This window comes from Suncus etruscus, chromosome 1 (genome assembly GCF_024139225.1).
Source record: "Suncus etruscus isolate mSunEtr1 chromosome 1, mSunEtr1.pri.cur, whole genome shotgun sequence".
In the NCBI taxonomy this organism is placed as follows: Eukaryota; Metazoa; Chordata; class Mammalia; order Eulipotyphla; family Soricidae; genus Suncus; species Suncus etruscus.
In genome coordinates this window covers 96,848,279-96,870,244 of record NC_064848.1, presented here as the reverse complement: position 1 = coordinate 96,870,244, position 21,966 = coordinate 96,848,279, and the positions used below count along the sequence as shown (strand labels likewise).

Sequence of the window (21,966 nt, the reverse complement as noted above, 5' to 3'; positions counted from 1 at the left end):
AAAAATGAAGAAGCATATTTTGAGTACTCACTCTGTTAGATGTTTTAGGTTTTTTTTTTTTTTTTTTTTATGTCTACCAGCACAGAAGTGGCTAAAAGAGGCCAGGTAGCACCAGGGATCAAATCCAGAATTCTGCGTGTTAGGTGCATGCTTTACCACTTGATCTACATCTGTAGTCTCCAAATGACACTCTAATCAATCTCATTTTACTTTAGTATTTTGACAATCATCCCTTCCTTTCACAATATTAACACTAATGAAATTGTTAGTGCTACATAGTATTTGGTTTGTGATTATAAGGTATCTAAAACTATTGGGATTGAGGAGATAGGAAGGAAATGAAATTCATGCCATACATGCTTGAGAGCCTGAGTTGCACAGTCCCAAATTTAAGTTCATAAAGTAAACACTAATTGCTGCTTGAAAGTAAAACAGATAAAGACGTAATTCTTTTTTCTATTAGATTCTAAATTCTTGAGTTACTAGCACACACACACACACTTTACAACTCATGAATAGACTTTATTTTTCTCAAAGATAAGTTTAATTTAGAAAACTTAACCACAGACATTTGCTTTTAACAAAGCTTCACAGGAGTTCCCCCTAACCTCTTAAATGGAAATGTACATATATAGCCTCTTTGACCTCAACCAGTAAAAAAGACTTACATGGTCAAATTACTGGTGTCATCCAGCCTTTCATTATAACTTGTTGCTTTTCAACAGTTTTACAGAATGATACCACTGATAATACTCCAGAAATCCTGATGCTAATACTTCTACTTAGAAATCGGAGTACCTTGATCTCAGGTTTTATATATTTAAAAACTCGTTCACCTGGGACCGGAGAGATAGCATGGAGGTAGGGTGTTTACCTTACATGCAAAAGGACGGTGGTTCAAATCCCGGCATCCCATATGGTCTCCCAAGCCTGCCAGGAGCGATTTCTGAGCTTATAGCCAGGAGTAACACCTGAGAGCTCCTGGGTGTGACAAAAAAGACCAAAAAAAAAAAAACAAAAACAAAACAAAACAACTTGTTCACCTAAGTAATGTTTTAATCAATTCAACTACAAACCCTAACTGGATTCTCAAAAGAAAGCAGAAAACCATTTTGATCCAGTGAGCAAAAAAAAAAAAAAAATGTGATATAGGATGTCTGTTGGGATCCTATGAAACTAGATAGAATTATCAGGTAGGTAAGTATGTGATACTCAGAATTAGATCAAATTGAATGATTCATCCTTAATATTCATTTTTAAGAAATAAAATGTAAGTCAGCCATAGCTCTCAATTTCCTATAGATAATGCTTTCAGATAAAATTTATAACATTTTTCTACAACTTAGTTCCATCACTGCTGAGAATTAAGTAACAGTATTCTTTTATCCAAAGCTTTAAATGTGAGTTTATTTCCCACCCTTCCATATACACACATGTATGTGTATGTATGTATCTGTACATATATACATATACAGATACATATATACACATAGACATTACCCAGTAAATGAATAAATAACCTAAGGTTTCCAAGTATATTTCTTGCAGAACTAGTCTAAGACTTTGCAGACACTATTAAAATACTGGAAATTGTGAAATTTAAAATTTACCAATTCCAATACTTCCCTAAGCAATACAATATTAATGAGCTTGATGCCTATAAACAAAGCAATACAGTTGTAAATACCCATTATAAAAATTTTAGGAGATATATGAAATACCATTAGATTTCATGAATCCAGTTAAAAAACTAAAAACTAGAATGTAAAAGTGGCTATTTTAAATCCCACTCAAAAAAGTACACTGTAAGTCATCTGCAAACTTCATTCTCTTCAAATGCTTTTGCAAATGATGTTGATATTTCACTTTTTAGTAATTTGCAGCCTGCTTCATTCTGACGTCGTTTGTATCGGATAACTGGGTTTTCAGGGGTGTGAATCATGGTTGTATAATTCACACTGGGAAAATATCCATTAATGAGATCAAATTCATATAAGCGAAGCATAGTGGTCCAAATTGTCTTAATTTGAACGTAGGCAAAATTCTCTCCAATACAACGATGACGTCCTGTTTTAAAAAAAAAATTGTTTTTTTAATCTTATATTCACCAACTGAAATTCCTTTTCACTTCATTTTATCCTGGAGTGAGATCATTTGTTTCTCTATAGTTAAGGTGAACAGAAAATAAGACCAGAGATAATAGAAAAATTACATTTCCTTTCGTGAAAAACAAAATGTAAATAGTAAAAATTTACCCCAGAAGAGGGTAAAGGAGATGACACAACATAAATTGTTCAACAGACTGAGAACATAATTCTGCAAATGTAGGAAGCCCACAGTTGATCCCATCTCCACTTGATCTCCTAGACACAGGCAGGAATGGCCCCAAAATAAACTCAAAACAATCTTAAGATTTTTCACTTTTTCAAGGGAAATTATACTTGGATAATTATGACAACTTTTACATTTCATCTAAATTTAGGAGGTGAATTTACATATCATAAACATGTAAAAAATGAGGCTTGGTTTAATTGTAAAAAGAATAGTGATATCCTTACTGTAGAAAAATAGATAAACTATTCACAAAGTACAATTATTGTTGGCTCCTGAGATTAGAAATCCTGCCTTGCAAGCACCAAACTACAAATCTAATCCCCACTCGTTAGTTCCATATGCACAATGATCCAAGGATTTCTGCTCTCTGAAATCCCTGGTGCTTCAAGTTGAAATTTCCAGTTACATCACTAAGGTGTAAGCACTACAAAAGGTTTGACTGCCAACAAGTACCACAACTAAAGAGAGATGGAAGGATTGCCAGGAACAGTGATATAACATGCTCATGTGTGAATACTCAACAATCCAAAATGAGGACTCTAATCCTAATTTCATGTGTCAACTAAAGAATGCACCCTCCAAGATAGCACAGTGGGCCAGAACATACACTTTACATATGGAAACCTTGGATTCAATCCTTGAAACCACTTGGTTCCCAGGCACTGCTAGGATCCTGAGCACTAAGCAAAGAAACCAGATTTGATAGTTGGCAAAAAAAAATTAGCTTAAGAATGTAGTTCAGCGGTTGAGCATTTGCTTCACATGTGGGGCACCCAATATTGAAACCAAGTCAGCCATGTGTAAGGCCTCAATCTCTCTACAGCTGCACTCTAAACTTTTTAAAAACAGTTCAAAATAGTGGACTATAAAAATAAAACTACGTAAACTAAAAAGGTAAAGAGCAAAAAAAAAAAAAAACAAAAGGTAAAGAGCATTATTATGAAGATTTCCAGAACTAATTATTTTTATATATATATTCTTTTAGTATATATATTTTTCTTTTTTTTTGGTTTTTTGGGCCACACCCATTTGTTGCTCAGGGATTACTCCTGGCTAAGTGCTCAGAAATTGCCCCTGTCTTGAGGGGAACCATATGGGACGCCAGGGGATCGAACCACGGTCCATCCTTGGTTAGCGCTTGCAAGGCAGACACCTTACCTCTAGCGCCATCTCGCTGGCCCCAGTAGATATTTTCTAAGTTGCAATGACTGTACCCTTACAAAGGTTTGTGGGAATGTCCATATGAGGAAAGGGACTATATTTAAAATTAAAGTTCACCTGTCCATAATTTTTCTAGGGACAAATATGTTATCAAACTTCTCAAATGTAAATTGTAATATCTTACCAGCTCCAAATGGTATGTAAGCAAATTTCTCTCCTAATGCTGAATTATTGTCCTGCAAGTAGCGATCAGGATTATAGTCTAGACGTTCACTCCATGAACCTTTAAGTCTATGATTGACAGTGGGAGAAACACACACCTGATGTCCCGGAGGAATGGTATACCCTGCTACAGTCTAAAAATGGAATCAACATTATTATATCATTTTAAAGTATTCTACCAAATGACCAGATCATTCTATAATAAAGCATTTACATATATATGATATACTTATAAATTAAGTAATATTCCAGGAGAAATAGTAATTTTAATTCAAAGATTTCCAGATGACCTGTCTTTGGACCAGAAGTATATATATATAAAATGTCTACAAATATGTATAGATTATAAATAGTTATGTGTATATATATATATATATATATAAATGTCTCTCACAAGTTCTCAAGAGACTGCAGTAGGCTGAAAAGACTTGGCTTGGAATGGCCCAGTGATAGAGCACAAAATCGTGTGAGAGATTTAATACACTGACACAAAGGAGCATTTCACTATCTGATTTTATATGTCACACAGTCTGAATTTTGAAAATTATTTTAAAAAGCAGTTTTATTTTTAAAGCTAAAAACAACAGTATCAGCAATCATGTAAAAATATATTTCAAAAGTTGAAATTTCAGTAAAATTAATTTTACCTTTTTAATTAAAATTTTCCTACTTTTATCTCCTCCCTTTGGTAACCAAAAATCAGGGCATAAAGAGACACATTTAGACAAGACTCACCAGAGGAGTTTTGGCCATTCTCATCATGGTCATAAGAGGAGGTCTAAGTCTTAATGTTTCTTTTATACAACGATCCAATAAATTTAGATCCTTGATCTAAAAAGAAAAAAACAATTTCTGAGTTTTGCAAGAACTTGTTATTAGAAATATTTAAAATTCTTTAAACTTACAGATTACAAATAAGATTTGGTGATAATTACTATATATATCATTTAACACTTTTATATATTATAAATCACAGGTGTTACTATATTACATATAATCATGTATTAATATGTCCATATATAATTTAATATATAAATTGAATATATTTGTATATAATAATTTAAAATTCAGGAAATTAAACTAAAGGCTTGGAGTAATTGAAGGTAAAATAAGAAAAACATCCCGGAGAGATAGCACAGCAGCGTTTGCCTTGATCCAGGACCAAAGGTGGTTCGTTCGAATCCCGGTGTCCCATGTGGTCCCCCGTGCCTGCCAGGAGCTATTTCTGAGCAGACAGCCAGGAGTAACCCCTGAGCACCATCGGGTGTGGCCCAAAAACCAAAAAAAAAAAAAAAGAAGAAGAAGAAGAAGAAGGAGGAGAAGGAGGAGGAGGAGGAGGAGGGAGGAGGAGGGAGGAGGAGGAAAAGTAGTAGTTGAGGATGTATGCTGCCCTGCCAAAAGCAGCCCAATAAGGAGGAGGAGGAGGAGGGAGGAGGAGGAGGAGGAGGGAGGGAGGAGGAGGAGGAGGGAGGAGGAGGAGGAGGAGGAGGACAGAATCTTGATGAGGACAGCAAATTTTGTGGCGTTATAACTTACAGTGCTTCTTTTTTAATTAATAGTAAATCAATGTGAGATACAAAGTTTAAAAGTTGATGGTTGAGTTTCAATGATACAATGTTCCAGCACTCAACCCTTCACCAGTGTTCCTTCCCCACAACTACCTCTAGGCCCCTTTTCTTTTTTATTTTTTTGGTTTTTGGGTCACACCCAGCAGTTCTCATGGGTTACTCCTGGCTCTAGGCTCAGAAATCGCCCCTGGCAGGCACAGGGGACCATACGAGATGCCGGATTCAAAGATTCAAACCACTGTCCTGTGTGAAAGGCAAAAACGCCTTACCTCCATGCTATCTCTCCGGACCCCCCTGGGCCCCTTTTCATTCTTTTTTCAATTACCTTCCCTTTGTCCCACCCCTATTGCAGATACTTTTCATTCTCTCTCTCCTCTCTCCTTCCCCTTTCTATCTCCCTTCTCCCTTCCCTACCTCCCCCTTCCTTTTCCTTAACCCCCTTCCCCCAAGTATCCTCTATACTGCTTTCTCTAGCTCTCCCTAGATGCACAGTAGGCCTCGCATTACAATAGCTGTGAGGGGCCAGAGCAATATAGCAAAGCAGATTGGGCACTTGTCTTGCACACTGACAGCCTGGTTTCAATCCCCAATACCCTGTATGACCCAACCCCAAGGAGTGATATCTGAGCACAGTCAGGAGTAAACCATAAGAACCACTGAGTGTGATCCCAAAACAAAAATAGAACAAAACAAGAATACAGTAATTGTAAGAACAGCAACTACAATAAGGCAACTTGTGGGGGGGAATTCAACAGAAATTAATATTATTGACACTACCACCTTTTGTCTTTTATCTATATTTTTTAACACAGGTCATTCTGGGTATGCAGAATTCTGAACAGTGGCTTCTAACTTTTTTAGAGGCTTCTAATTTCAAAAAAGATATACAACATCTAATATTATTATCTAATATTATTTTTCCTCAGAAGCCAGACTACAAAGCAGAGGGGGGGGGAAAAAAAGTCCCCTATGGAAACAAGCCCAAGAATCCCCTGAAAATGAACCCAAAAACATCTGACAAAATTTAATATCAAGAAGCAATCATGAGGTAATTCAGGGGAGTCTTGTGGACAACTTTCTAAAAAATAAAGAACTAGGGGCTGACTCGATAGCACAGCAGTAGGGCATTTGCCTGGCACACGGCTGACCTAGGACTGGCCTGGGTTCTATCCCCAATATCCCATATGGTTGGTCCCCCAAGCTAGGAGCGATTTCTGAGCTCAGCGCCACGAGTAACCCCTGAGCTTCACTGGGTGTGACCCCCTCCAAAAAAAACTAGTCAATTTAATTTAGAGATTTAGTATAATTATGCATTGATACTAGAAGTTTGATATACTAAAAGTTTTATTATACATTGTACTAAAAGTATTATACACTGATACTAAAAGTTTTGAAGTAACAATGACAAAATCTACAAACCCGGTCATATGACAGAGGAGTGAAGTCCTCTCCACAGACTGTTTTCTGTTCTAGATAACATTTTTCTTGAAGTACTTTGTCTCTGGCCAAAAAGAAACCCAGCCAGGCACTAGTAGTTGAGGATGTATGCTGCCCTGCCAAAAGCAGCCCAATAAGCATGCCAGCCACTTCATCATCTGTCAAGGGACGTCCATCTCTGCAGAATTAACAAAGACACACTGAACATTTAGACATGTATTTCATCCTCAACATTTAAGGATTAAACTTCATAATGGTTACATTTCCTGCATTTGACCATCACAAGGTACATTATTTACTTTCCATTAGGGAAAAGAAACAAACAGAAGATACTTTTATTACAAAAGACTTTCATTGCATCTTATTAGCATTCTTTTCACCACATCATCACTGAGATTCTGCTAATGCCACCTATCTCTAATTTACACCTCATTTATTAAAAAATAATAATTAGGAACTGAAAAGATATATACAGATCAAGGCACTTGTCTGTACCAGCCCTCCAGTCCACTCAGGAATAACCCAACCACAGAGACAGAAATAGTCCCTGAATAGCACAAACCACATCACAAAAAAAAAAAAAACATAAGAAAAAAGGTTATCGATTTTGCCAGTATCATTGCTTTTTAACAAGAAATATTATTAGATTTTCCTATTGTATCATTTCTGGTTTTCATCTTAATTTGTGATCTGAATACATCTTACTTGTAAGTGGAATCGAGTAAAGTTTGGAGAAAGTCATCTATTTTTTCTTTTGAATTTCTGCGTTTCTGGATGGCCTTATAGAAAATATTCTTGATAGCTTGATGAGCTCTATCCCGGCGCCTATAATTCAACGATAAATTACTTAAAAAGAAAGCAACACTGTCTAGCATCAACTTTATTTGAAAATAGTATTTTGTATAAAGCAACCTTACTTAACTTTAATGACTAAAATGACTGATCAAAGCCCAGAGAAGACATAAAAATCTTACAGTAGGGGCCGGAGAGATAACACGGCGGCGTTTGCCTTGCAAGCAGCCGACCCAGAACCCAGTCCCATATGGTGCCTGCGAGGAGCTATTTCTTAGCAGACAGCCAGTAGTAACCCCTGAGCGCCGCTGGGTGTGGCCCAAAAACAAAACAAAACAAAAAATATCTTACAGTAATAAGACTTTTGAGATGATATATCTCTACCAATGTTTCAACATCTATATAGCTATATCTATGTATCAATGTATAGATGATCTTGATTTTTACTTGAATTTTACCTAAGTTCTAATTAAAGGTCTGGAATAAAGCCCAAACAATTTCTTTAAAATCATTTTCCAGTTCACCAAAAAAGAAAGCATTTAAAACAATTTTATTGAAACAGGAGAATCACTGTGGCTCTTATCTAAGATTTTAGGTTTGACATCTTAAGATACTGTTTAGAATTTACTAAAATTTAGGATACTGCCTATGATACAGCACACAGTATTTCATTCTGCTTTTGATCTCTAAAACGACATAGTTTTGGGGAGGGTAAAAATACTATTAAGCAAAAAAACAGGCTCTGAATCCTAAAACTTAAAAGTGAGTGCTTGGGGGCCAGAGAGATAGCATGGAGGTAAGGCATTTGCCTTTCATGCAGGACAGTTGTTCGAATGCAGTAATCCCATATGGTCCCCCGAGCCTGCCAAGAGCGATTTCTGAGCATAGAACCAGGAGTAACCCCTAAGCGCTGCCGGGTGTGACCCAAAAACAAAAACAAAAAAAAAGTGAGTGCTTGATCTACTTCAGTGCACACCTACAGGTTCATTATTAGTGTGTTACAATGAGTTACACACTATATCCTCTTGTGAAATAAATGTACCCTCAATTCACAGGTAGCTGCATAAAATCAACCAACACTGAGCATAAAGTTCAGTCTCACTATCTAATATCTAATCATGCCTTTTCATAAAAATCTGACCAGCTTCATTTTTAATATTATTCCTAAGGATCAGAAGTAATACTAATGGCAAAAAAAAAATATGTTATTTGGGCTTAATAGTCTGAACACATCAGGATAAAAAAGATAGATAGATGGAAGGAGGGAGGGAAGGAAGGAGGGAGGGAGGGAGGAAGGAAGGGAGGAAGGAAGGAAGGAAGGAAGGAAGGAAGGAAGGAAGGAAGGAAGGAAGGAAGGAAGGAAGGAAGGAAGGGAGGGAGGGAGGGAGGGAGGGAGGGAGAGAGGGAGGGAGGGAGGGGGAGGGAGGGAGGGAGGGAGGGAGAGGGAGGGAGGGAGGGAGGAAGGAAGGAAGGAAGGAAGGAAGGAAGGAAGGAAGGAAGGAAGGAAGGAAGGAAGGAAGGAAGGAAGGAAGGAAGGAAGGAAGGAAGGAGGAAGGGGAGGGAGAGGGAGGGAGGGAGGGAGGGAGGGAGGGAGGGAGGGAGGGAGGGAGGGAGGGAGGGAGGGAGGAAGGATGGATTTGGTTTTTGGGTCATACCCGGCCCGGCAGCGTTTAAGGGTTACTCCTGGCTCTGCACTCAGAAATCGTTCCTGGGAGGCTTGGGGGACCATATGGGATGCTGAGAATCAAACCGAGTTTGTCCAGGGTTGGACACATGCAAGGCAAACACCCTACTGCTGTTATCGCTCAGGCTCACAAAATATAGTTTTAAAAATAAATAGAAAATGATTTGATGATTATTGATAGGTTCAGAAAAGACACACAAAGATTAGAATAGATTATGAAGAACCTATATCAATCTAGGATTTCTGAGCATCCAGAAGACAAAGAAGGTGAAAATGACTTGCCAACATATGGAAAATCCACCATGAACTTTAGATTGTACTGGATATTCTAATATAACATAGAATTCTAAACACTGCCAGGTCCTCTTAAAATGAACTTCTCCTGATCGTCCTTTTTGCTCCAACTCTCTATTCTACAACTAAACAAAAGTAGAAGAAACAAGGAAAAGGAAACACCACTTTAATTCTTCCCTATCTTTCCCTGTTTCCTATCTAAACAGGAAAAAGTCAGAATGATACAGAAAACCTAACTAACATGTAAAACATTAACACATATGTTAAGTATCATGAGCAAATGCTTTCCTTCACAGTCTCTAAAAGACAGTAATTTTAATAAAAGTACTTATACTGGGCCCGGAGATGGCACAGCGGCGTTTGCCTTGCAAGCAGCCGATCCAGGACCAAAGGTGGTTGGTTCGAATCCCGGTGTCCCATATGGTCCCCCGTGCCTGCCAGGAGCTATTTCTGAGCAGACAGCCTGGAGTAACCCCTGAGCACCACCGGGTGTGACCCAAAAAACTAAAAAAAAAAAAAAAAAAAAAAGTACTTACACTATAGGAAATTTCACAGTACTCTGTGCCCAAAGTCAAATGCAAAAATGAGAGCAGAATTCTGAGTGATGTAGATTCAAATATTAGAACAGATAACAGATTACCTTTTTTTTATAAACTAAGGTATCTTAAAATAGTTCACAATATAAAGAAAACCCACTTGAAGTATTAGAGAAGAATGAAGGTTCAAATTTCTTTTGTTTCTTTTAATCATTATTAATGGATCATTACAGTGCATATACAAAGTTAAATAAATAGAGCAGTTTCTTTTTGCATACCTGAAACTAGGCAAAGGGAACCAGCCTGGCAATAGCCAGGCTTGGTAGCTGAACCCTCCATCCAAATCTGCATATAGCTGGGCCACCTTCTCATTGAGTTGACTTCGGATTTCCTTTCCATGTAAACAATGACTAGCTGTTAAAATTATCAGCTCGGAAAGAGCTTCAAATAAATCTAGATGGAATAAAAGATCATTGCCAAACTTAATTTTCTTTAAGAGTCAAAGATACAGCCAAGAAAAACAACTAAAACTCAAGACTGAAGACTCAATTCACACCATCCAAAGAGCCCCTCACCCTAATATTGAATGACCCAGCCCAGTGCATATTATTGCAAAAGGTGGGCCCCAGAGCTGTGTCTATGAGGCCCCAAATTAATTTAAATTTAAAAAATTATCCAGGGTCAGAAAGATCTCAATAGACTGGACCATAAGCTCTGTATGTAAAAGACCTAGCCTGACTGTGTACACTGGATATAATTCTAAGTATGCTGTTTTAAACCTCAAATATATATAGGTTTTAGTTTTGAGAAAAATGAAAAACATTTGTGTAATGATTCTCAGAGACAAAATAGAGGAGGACTGGAGAGTCCAGCTCCTGACATGAAGCTCACCACAGGGATCGTTTAGTGCAGTCACAGAAATAATTACACAGAAATATCATAAGAAAATGTGACTGAATGAGGAAAGTAGAAAGCCTGTCTAGAGTACAGGCCGGTGTGAGGTGGGAGGACACTTGGGATATTGGTCATGGGAATGTTGCACTGGTGAAGGATTTTTTATATATATCTATCTTAAAAAATCAAAAAAAAGAAAAGATAAGGCCTCCCAATTCTTACCACAGGCTGTGTTTACACTGACTATATAGAAAGAGGAGGTACAGTAAATGTACCCCATATAAACCTCAACACAGGCCCTTTACCTGGTCTGTATTGTGAATTGGGGGACCAAAAAAAATATGTGTATATATATAGGTTTCAAGCTGATTTATCAGATCAAAGTAATAATTGCATTACTTAGTAAAGACTGTAAAATGTTAGCACAAAAATTGAAATAAAGAGGAGCCAGAATGATAGCTCAGCATTTATTTGCCTTGCACACGGCTGACCCAGGACGAACCTGGGTTCGATCTCCCGTGTGTCCCATATGGTCCCCCAAGCCAGGAGCGATTTCTGAGCACAGAGCCAGGAGTAACCCCTGAGCATCACCAGGTGCAGCCCAAAAACCAAAAAAAAAAAAAAAAATGATACAAAGAATAAGAATATTAGCTCTCCAAACATAACCAGGAATAATCCCCCAAGTATTGAGCCAGGATTAGCCCCCCCAAGAGTTACATAATAAGGTCCAAAAGCCAAACAAATTAACAAAAATTATTCAATCAATGATATATTTTTAACACCTTGTTCACCAAATGAAATTCTAATTACAATTTGGCTCTCCAATGAAAACAAATCCAAGTACTCTTTTGTTCTTGATGCTATAACTATGTCTCATTTACCCTGAATATTTAGGTAGATGAATATTCAAATTTTACATCAGTTTATATGGTCAGAAATATATTTCACACATCAGCCTTAGAGGTACTGAATAAAATCAAGAGTCAAGAATAGTTTCATGTTAGAGTGCCTGCTCTGTAGGTATGTGCTGGGAGAATGATCATTGCAACCACCCCCATATACTGGGGCAAAGGTGTGCCATGCCAGCACATATAAAGTATGTGACCCTAGGCATCACTACAACTAAAATATGTGAGTAACGCAGCCATGTGTGAAACCTCCTATGACAGCAACAATAAAGGGAGGAAGAAAATTAATAACTAATATAAAGTTTCTAGACCTTTCATAAAAGCTGAAGATCCACTGGGGTAATAAAATTTTGTTTACTCTTAAAATGGCTCTGCAAAACGTTTTAGTTATTTTACTTCATAATGAATATAAAATTATTTCTATATTATTTGTTTTTTTCTATATTATATGTACAAATGAACTTTAATAGGCATATTTACAAAAACATTTTAGGGTTTTATTAAGCAAGCAGCAATTACCAATTATTAGGTCCTTTTAATTCTATGGTAATAATAACATTTTCTTTTCTCAGTCAACAGTGGCTTTACATATGTTGTGGTTTATTTTATATGCAATACACACATTCTTAAATTTATAATCATGGAAAATAAAAATATTAAAATACAAAACGTTTTGCTTACTTTTTTCTCCACTTTCTCCCCAACTTTCAAAGTATTCCTTTGTTTCTTTTTCAATTATAGAAACATGTTGTTTAAATTGGGCTATGTTAAGGCCAGTTTTTAAAATTTTCTTCTGTTCTAAGAAGACCTTTAAAAAAATTAAGTATTAAAATATAGTTTTGTTTTACCACAGACCCACTGAATTACCGTCACTCTAACTCTCATAAGAAAGTTCCTTCCAAAAATTTGAAAACATGATAAAATGATTTTTAAGTCTAAATTATCTACGAGAAACAGGACTTCCAGGCACATTAGAAGTAACATGTAGAAGACACATTACCAAGACCCTAGACAAATGATCAATTAAGAACCCACCTTGTGTCTTCCTTTTTTATTTATTTTTTGTATTTTTCTTGTTTGTTTTTGGACTAGTAACAGAGGTGCTCAAGTTACTCCTGGCTTTGCACTCAAGGAATTGTCTGGCAGTGCTCTGGGGGCCAGAGGGTATGTCAGAAATGGAAACTGGGTTGGCCATAAGGTCCTATTCTTTGTACTACTACTCTAGCCCCTCTGCCTTCCTTCTTATATACCTTTCTCCATTCCTGACTCCAGGATTCCTTTTCCATATTTCATTTTCTAATCGTACAGTCTGAGAGGTCAACTCAGTCTCCCATAATTTCATTATACTTCCAGATGATTTTCACATTCCTTTATATTCTCCTATTCTCTTTTTTATTTTTTTTTTTTTTGGTTTTGTGGGCCATAAATTTAATTAGAATATAATATTGTTTGAATATATAAGTTCACACAATAATAACTATGATTTTGACCTATGATCATCACTATTTTATGAATCAAATAAGCTCTATGAAAAATAAGTAGATATATCTGAGAAGTGGGAGCTACCAGGGGTCTGGCTCTTACCTTTAAGAAATCCATTCATTCTCCACCTTTCCCTTCCCATACAAATAAAACAATGTGGTTTCTTATCTGTTGTACTGGGAATAGGGTTATATGGTGAGTTCACAGCCAAACCCATTACTTATAGCACTTTTACCTTCTTGGGATTTCTGTTTTTTATTTAGGGTGGTGCTCAAAGCCTACTCCCAGATCAGTGCTATAACAGATCACTCCCTATGATGTTTGGAGGGTGGTGCTGTGCCAGATATCTCCTGCATTCTCTAGCTGGCCCCTAAACTGTATAGTAAGAAATATTCAAAGACATAGTCAAAAACACAAAGTTCTGAATACAGCAAACTCTAAACCCAAAAGAATCTTTATGCTACAGTATTAGACAGGAACACAAAGGTAGAAGGCTTTCCTGATGCATTTTTTTAATTTATGTACTCAAATTAAATAATCTGGGCCGGGCGGTGGCGCTAAAGGTAAGGTGCGCCTGCCTTGCTTGCGCTTGCCTTGGACGGACCGCGGTTCGATCCCCCGGTGTCCCATATGGTCCCCCAAGCCAGGAGCAACTTCTGAGCACATAGCCAGGAGTAACCCCTGAGCGTTACCGGGTGTGGCCCAAAAACCAAAAAAAAAAAAAAAAAAAAAATTAAATCATAATCTGCTAAATTATATCATTAATCTCTTTCTTTGTACATGCAATCCTATAAAATCCTGGGCCAGTAACTAACTATAAAATAAAAATACCAGGCCGGAGAGATAGCACAGCAGTAGAGCATTTGCCTGGGAAGCAGCAGACCCAGGACTGATGGTGGTTCAAATTCCAATATCCCATATGGTCCCCTGTGCCTGCCAGGGGCAATTTCTGAGTGCAAAGCCAGGAGTAACCCCTGAGCGCCACCGGTGTGACCCCCCCCCCCAAAAAAAAAATAAAAATACCCACTGCCAGCTTTTCTTCTCAAAAATGCATCGCAGTTTTACACATTTCTTTGTGTAGCAGAGAGTGGGTGTTGAGATGGGGTGAGATGGCAGTAAGGAATGGAACCCATTACCTCATACTACCTCAGCCCCTTCTACAGATTTCTTAATTAAGGAACAAATTGTTACATTTTAAATATATATTTTATATCACTAGTTATCGTTTGTTTTATAAAAAGGTTTCTTCAAGATAATAATGTCACCTACTGAATTAGGTACATCATATGCGACTCCCTTCCCAAACACAGGTGTTGTCAGAGGACTGTAGATTTCCTCAGCATTCAGGTCTTCATTCTTACTATTAAAAAGCAGTGCAGCGGCATCGCTCCCCAGAAGGTAAGTAAATGTCTTGCCCACCATAGTAAAACTAAACACAGGTCCATACTGGAGAAAAAAAAAAAAGCAGCCATTATATTACTACTGAAAAATACATAGCACTAGGACACTAGCCTCCAAAAAATTAAAGAAAAATATGCAATAGAAATGAAAACATTCATAACCTTAATGCAAATCTTCCATTATTTGTCCAAATATGTAGTTATGTTCACCCTATTGCTATTGGAACATTAACTTCACTTTTTCATTATTTGTATATATTGAAAATATTTTCTTTCAGACAATGTAATGTTTATAACTTAATTTTCATCATTGGATATATGGTAAATGTATCCATTTTTTAATAATACATCATTCATAGTGATAGATTTTTCCCTTTAATTAAAGAGAAGTTTATAGGAAAGAGACAAAAGATATAGGCTTCCTTATAAAACTACTATATGAATACACTAAGATTAATTTAGGTATTATTTTGTTTGTTTATTGTTTGTTGGACCACATCCACTAGTGTTCAGAGTTTGCTCTCGGTGTGTTCAAGGATCACTTCTGGTAGGGCCTGGAAATCATCTGAGATGCTAGGGATCAAATACAGTTGGCTGCATGTAAGTAAGTTTTATCATTATCCCACCAAATGATTTCATTTCCAATTTATCTAGCAAACAGTTAAGTGCTTTACCTTATCATACTTCGTTTATTATTATTATTATTATTGAAAACTAGTATTGTGAACAAATATTGTGAACAAAAATGCTAGTAATGACTAATAAGAGCTTATTGGAAACATACAACTTACCAAATAATCAATTACTATATGTACACATAAAATTGCAAATGTGACGAGTAAAGCAACTCTAATAAAGTATCCCATAAAAGGGAGACATAGAATGTAAAAGGCATCTAAGCTGACACTTGAAAGAGCAGTCATTATTGTGATGGTCAAGATTCCCCAAAATCCTAATAATAAAAAAAGTTCAAGGATGAGATGAGGGCTGAGACTGGCAGAACCTCATGTGTATAGAGCCTCAAAAACCATATTCAGAATGCCTTTTCCTTGCATTGTTTACCTTGCAAACAATGGATAGTTATGGAAAATTTTAAAGGGCATGGAAAGGACATGTCACATGTACACAAAAAAAGAGATAGCATGGAGGTAGGGCATTTGCCTTGCATGCAGGGCAGTAGTTCGAATCCTGGCATCCCATATGGTCCCTCGAGCTTGCCAGGAGCAATTTCTGAGCTTAGAGCCAGGAGTAACCCCTGAGAGCTGCCAGGTGTGACCCCCCCCAAAAAATAAAAAAAGATTCCTCTATGTGCTAAATAAGAAAAAGGTATAAAAGCAAAAAGGTACAAAAGTGCAATTAAAGCCTCATGAAGAATTTAGTAATAAGAACTAAATTAATTTGAACTGGTAACAGATTGACAGAGGGAGAAGAAAGTATCAAAAATGGATTCTGGTTTTTTAACAAAATGGAAACAATGGCCAAAGAGAGATAGTACAGAGGTTAAGGTACTTGCCTTGAGTGTGTTCAACCCTCATTTAATCCTCAGCACTGCACATGGCCCCTGAGCACAAATCCAGGAGTAATCCCTGAGTGGCACCACCACCACTCCCAGAAAATGAAAAGCAGTAGGAGAACAATGTGAGAATAGGATAATTAAACTTGAAGCAGGAATACCAAAATTAGACTACAGAAATGTCAAAATAAGGTCATTTATTGGATTAGGACATGGAGATCAGTAGGGAAGGGAAAGACAGACTACAGTGAACAAAACATTAGTAAACATATAAACACATAGTGTCGAAATACAGACTACTCATTAAGGGTGAGAGACTTGGACTGAACAGGAGAGTGGGTGGTAGGAAAGACTTTGGTCTTTTAAAATGTATCTTTGACAATGCCTTTTGAGGAGAGTTGTTCTTGGGCCACCCCCATGGGTAGCAGCCCTCACGAGTTAACTACTGCTGGCTCTACACTCAGAAATTACTCTTGGCAGGGGCTGGAGAGATGGCCTGGAGGTAAGGCTTTTGCATTGCATACAGGACGATGGTAGTTCAAATCCAGGCATCCCATATGGTCCCTGGAGCCTGCCAGGAGCGATTTCTGAGCATAGAGCCAGGAGTAACCCCTGAGCACTGCCGGGTGTGACTCAAAATACAAAAACAAAACAAAAAAAAAAATAATAAAGAAAGAAATTACTCTTGGCAGACTTGGGGGACCATATGGGATGCCGGGAATCTAATGCAGGTCGGCTATCACTCCAGCCCGACAATACTTTTTAAAAAATTGAAAGTTTCTATTGGAAGGTGTACAGTAAGGTTCCTGAGACAAAAAGCACAAACACAGTTTAGCTTCTGCTAGAAGGCAAAATAGTTTAACAAAACCAAGGTGACAGTCCATAGTGAACTAGAATCAATCAACAGATTCTTGAGTCATATTGCCTGCGTACAATTTTCAGCTTTTTTAGCTATTAGCTAAGTCACCTTATTTCTTACATAGAAAATGTAATGTTCAGAGCTTTCATTTTCCTTATTAAGAAAATGAAAATTAAAACAAACCTATGCTGAAATAACAGATATAGCTCAAAAGACTAGAGCTCATACTTGGCATACTTTGAGCCCATGATCCCTAGTACTTCAGGGTATCCGATGTACTGCAGGGAGTGATCTCCAAATACCAAATTGGGAGTAGCTTCTCAGAGTACTGGTATGCCTCCCCAAAGAAAAACAGGGCTGGAGCTCAACAGGCTAGAGGTGTCCTGGGTTTGATTCAGCTGCAAATCCCAAATACCAAGCAGAGCACCATTGAGTGTGGCTCCAAAACAAAAACTCAAAGAAAAAAAATTAAAAGAGCCTACTTCACAAATCTGTTCTTAAATTTTAATTATATATGCATACATATAGTACATGTTATATACTAGAAAGAATACATATATGTGTATGTTACATGTACATGATGACTGTGTATTATATTATATGTATTAGAGTACGTAACAACCATTATAAAGTACTTTCTTTTTAAAGGTATTTATTAAAGGTACAATTTGGAAATCAAATATATGTAAATCATGTAAGTCAATATGTAAGTAAATCATATGTAAATCATGTAAGCCCTAGTAAGTCAACAACTAATTTTTTTATCTACTTCTCAGTTTTATCATTTACAAAATGGATATAACTGACAGAGTTATACTTCAGCAGTATTATCAGTGTCACTGAATCAAAGAATTACTGGCATAAAATAAGTACTTTCTAATTATTACTGTAAAATGAAGAACAGAATTTTATAGCCACAAGAAGGGTTGTATGTATGAAACTGAAAATAGTGAATTCTGATTGGATGTAATCTCTTTATAGAAGAGGTAAGTCATCTGTGTAAAGAATCAGAAGTTTACAGAGATGGAGGTAGTAGTCAGTGGTGAATAGGAGAATCAACCACAGGAATTAATAGGGTTGTGAAGCAATGTTCCAAGTTCTTCCAAGGAAGGCAATCAGGAAATTAGGAAGAAATTAATCTGGTAAAAAAAAAAAAAAAGAAGGAAATGGGGCCGGAGAGATAGCATAACAGTAGGGCGTTTGCTTTGCATGCAGTTGATCCAGGATAGACATGGTTCGAATCCCAGCATCCTGTATGGCTCCCTGTGCCTTGCAGGAGTGAATTTGGGGGGGGGGGGCGCGTTGGGCCACACTCGATGACTTCAGGGGTTACTCGTGGCTATGCACTCAGAAATCACTCCTGGCTTGGGGGACCATATGGGATGCTGGGAAAGTGGACCACCACGGTCCATCCTCGATCAGTCACGTGCAAGACAAACACCCTAAAGCTGCACAACTGCTCCAGCCCAGAAGCAATTTCTGAGTGCAGAGCCAGAAGTAACCCTTGAGCACCACCAGGTATAACTCAAAAAAAAAAAAAAAGAAGAAAAAGAAGAAAATGACAAACAGCAGCATCCTTCCCATCTAAGATTAGTTTCACCAATAAACACAATGAAGTGATCCTATGGCAAAGAAATTTATAGATAGAGTGTACTTGAAATGATGGTTCAGGGGCCCAAAAATGGAAAAAGAAAGAAAATGGACTAGAATTCTCCAATGAGATATATATATATATTAATATATATTAATATATATAGCAAATTAATATATATTAATATATATATAGCAAATTAAAGATTTTTGTGGCCAAATGACAGGTTTTATCTTCATATTGTGGAGGTGAAATAGTGAAATATAAAGTAAAATGGCTAAATTAGTACAAGAAAGTTCACTAGGAAAGGACAAATATCTTAGTGGTCCTGGTGTTTTGTGGCTGAGCAAGTGCAACTCAAGTCAAATCACCCTACAATATAGAAGAGAATCTCCAAGTCCTCTCCAGCTTTTAGCAAATTTGCCCAATTAATCTGCCTCCTAACTTATGGATAAGCATGAGAGAACATAATGTTCTGTCATTTAAAAGAATATTTGAGAAAACACTTAAGTTCTTTTTCCCAAGTGATTTGAAAGGCTTACTTACCTTATCATATGCATTCTCTAGGAATTCAATTGGACTTTTCCCAAATGCTATGGCATGTCCCAGGAATGGGATTGGGGAGAAAATGTATGGAGGAGTTTTCTGCAAAAAAAAAAAAAAAAAAAAGGAAAGAACATAAAACTTTAACTTGGAGCACAGATTACTTTATTCACCTCATATTTCTGCATTTTTAAAAATAAAATTAAATAGAAAAAAGGAAGAATGGGGGCCAGAGGCCAAGTGGTCGCAGGTGTAATGGTGGCAGGAAAAAAATGGATGGAACTAAATATACAATCCAAAGTCAACAAGACTAGAATCAAGAGACCTAAATTTTAACAATCTAACTTTATATGGCAGGCCAGGGGGTAAAAGTTAAAAAGCAGGGATTATAGGATGCACTCTGGGCTCACTGATAGAGGGAGGTTGACACTGCTGGTAGGAATGGCCCTGACTCACTGAATATCTGAAATCCAACTATAAAGGACTTTGAAAATCACAATGGTTTCAATAAAATAACTTTTTAAAGTAATAATAAAAAGGAAGATAGAATGATTTCAGAACAATGTGAATTACTCATTATTATTGAATTATGAATTTATAAAAAAAATATATGGCTTAGGGACTGGACTGATAGCATAGCAGTAGGGTTGCCTTGCATGTAGGTGATCAGGGTAGACCCAGGTTTCATCCTCAGGATTCCATATGGTCCCTAAGCCTGTTTAGGGTCTGGCCCCAAAATCAAAACTATATATATATATATATGGCTTAGATAGTAAATATCAATTAGATATATTTTACTACAACTTAAATATATCAAAAGAGCTAACTAGGAAACAAAAAAACTTTCACTTAATGTTTCACTCTAAGAGAATCCCAGTTTAATGAAATTTTCCAATCATACTAAAGTATGACACATATTAAATAACAATCATATTATCACAAGTAAAAGAACAGTCAAATTGTGAGTACTTTTGGAAAATAGTCAAAGAAACAAATTCAAAACTTGGTGTAAGATAAATGACTAGGCAAACACAAGTGCCTTGTAGACCGAAATGCTGCACATTAGGCTGAATATGGCTCCTTCCTAAAATTTTCTATACCACCCTCTTAAACTACCATTCAATTTTAGTCTCAGAAATGTAGGAGTAGAAAAAGATAAGTCATAATAATATTTAAGAAACTGCTACATTTACCAGTAAACATATCTGATGCTTCCCTCACTACAAATGAACTAGATTCACTAATTTCAAAAAGCAGATCAGCCCTAGCAAGAACTCTTTAGTGTTTAGTATGAAAGGGACCCTGAGTGGCCCCAAATGAGACGTGTGGATTACAGCACTGAATCTCCTGAAAATCGTACTTGCAAATATGAACTACTTCTTACTATTCAACCCATGATTATTTTAAATAGTAAGGGGCACTAAAAATCCCCCCTTAGGTAACAGTAAACCATCTCAAAATATTAAGACTTCCTCAAAAATCCCACAGAAAGTAAAATAACTGTCTACTTAGGTTAAAAACAGATACTTATTGTATGGGGGCCGGAGAGTGTGGTGTAATGGGCTCGAACCTCTGGCTGGGATCATTCCTGGTGGGGCTTGGAATTGAACCTCGGTCAACCACTTCCCAACACCCTGTACAGTCTTTCTCTCCAATCCCTCAAACAAGTATCTGAAAATAAACTTGACCAATGGTTTCTAAACAGTTCAGTCATTAAAGTTTAAAGGCTACTTGGGGCTGGGTGATTAAAGAGGCACTCATCACAGAGACTCGGCGGGCATCTCCAATCACTCCCACTCTTCCCAAGGGCACACACTCCCTTAAATGTCCTTAGGCCATAGGGCAGCGCACAGGGCAGCCATTAGCCGAAGAGCACAGGCTTACGGGAGATCTGACCAAGACCTGGACCGTCAGCCGGCCAGGCCGCCTCTGGCCCTCAGGGCTACCGGGGTGCACGGTCACCGTCAGCTCCTCCACCACGACTCCAGCGCGAACCAAAAGGCGGCCAGGGCCGGAATAGTGGCTGCCACTGAAGCGCCCCAGCATCGAATTCAAAGATGCCTCCAAGCCCGAGGACCACCATCCCGCACACAAGCGCACACACGCCACGCCCTACCCCACGGCCAAGGGGCTGGGCGGTGGGAGAGAGGGGGAAGGAGAGAGAGAGAAAGAGACAGAGAGCACTCGACGAGAACGTACCGCCCCCGCAGGCAGAGGGGGCGAGCGGCCGGCCGCAAGGCGGAACAGGTAGACCAGGCTGAGCGTGAAGGTGCCGGCGAGCAGCAGCAGGGAGAGCGGGCTGCTGCCGGTCACCCGCTCCATCGCCTGCTCCAGTATCATCCCGCCCCCCTGCAAGATGCCGAGCAGCATTATCTGGAGGCTGCGGCTACCGCTTCCGATTCCGACTCGCCAAGGATGCTGGAGGCCGAGCGCGCTGTTCCTCCTCCAGGGCGCCCGGACGGTGAAGCTGGCAGCCGACCGAGCGACCGACTGAGGCAGCCCGGCCCCGCCCCGCCCTCTAGTCCCTGATCCTAGCGCGCCACTCTCGCGTCACGGCCAGGGGCGGGGCCTCCTCGCCTCGCCCCGCCCCTTAAGTAGACCGGCAACCGCAACCGTGTCCTTCCGCCGCTCGAGAGGCTCTGAGTGGGCAGCGGCACCTGGGACGCCCAGGACGGAAGGGAATGTAGGCCCAAAAATGCTCATCCGCAGAGGAGAGCGGGCGCCCACGTGCGTGCGTGTGCGTGTGTG

The 21,966-nt window shown here is 38.3% G+C and overlaps 1 protein-coding gene and 1 non-coding gene across 3 annotated transcripts; one reads left to right on the top strand and one right to left on the bottom strand.

The window, feature by feature from the left end:
* Positions 1-1,466: 1,466 nt before the first annotated feature.
* Positions 1,467-21,703, bottom strand: LOC126001748 (lanosterol 14-alpha demethylase). Of its 2 annotated transcripts, XM_049768989.1 has the most exons (10): positions 21,418-21,703; positions 19,222-19,320; positions 14,582-14,758; positions 12,512-12,638; positions 10,307-10,481; positions 7,428-7,547; positions 6,705-6,900; positions 4,453-4,548; positions 3,680-3,851; positions 1,467-2,067 (listed from the first exon to the last, which is right to left on the bottom strand). In XM_049768989.1, exons 1-10 carry the CDS (start codon positions 21,586-21,588, stop codon positions 1,811-1,813), a joined length of 1,590 nt encoding a protein of 529 aa, XP_049624946.1. In that variant the 5' UTR covers positions 21,589-21,703; the 3' UTR covers positions 1,467-1,810. The 2 variants fall into 2 exon arrangements, with proteins under 2 accessions (XP_049624946.1, XP_049624952.1); XM_049768995.1 differs by lacking the exon at positions 7,428-7,547.
* On the top strand, positions 11,128-11,257 carry LOC126032062 (small nucleolar RNA SNORA51). Its single transcript, XR_007503810.1, has one exon. It is a non-coding gene; the product is annotated as a small nucleolar RNA SNORA51 (small nucleolar RNA).
* Positions 21,704-21,966: the final 263 nt, after the last annotated feature.

Bases quoted from the DNA above. Each gene is read 5' to 3' on its own strand.
- LOC126001748 (XM_049768989.1), bottom strand. From the start codon at position 21,588: ATGCTGCTCGGCATCTTGCAGGGGGGCGGGATGATACTGGAGCAGGCG. The intron at 7,548-10,306 runs GTATGCAAAAAG...GTTGAATTATAG, and splicing joins TTCCCTTTGCCTAGTTTCAG to GCGCCGGGATAGAGCTCATC. The intron at 4,549-6,704 runs GTTTGTAGATTT...TTTTCTTTTTAG, and splicing joins CTCCTCTGTCATATGACCGG to ATCAAGGATCTAAATTTATT.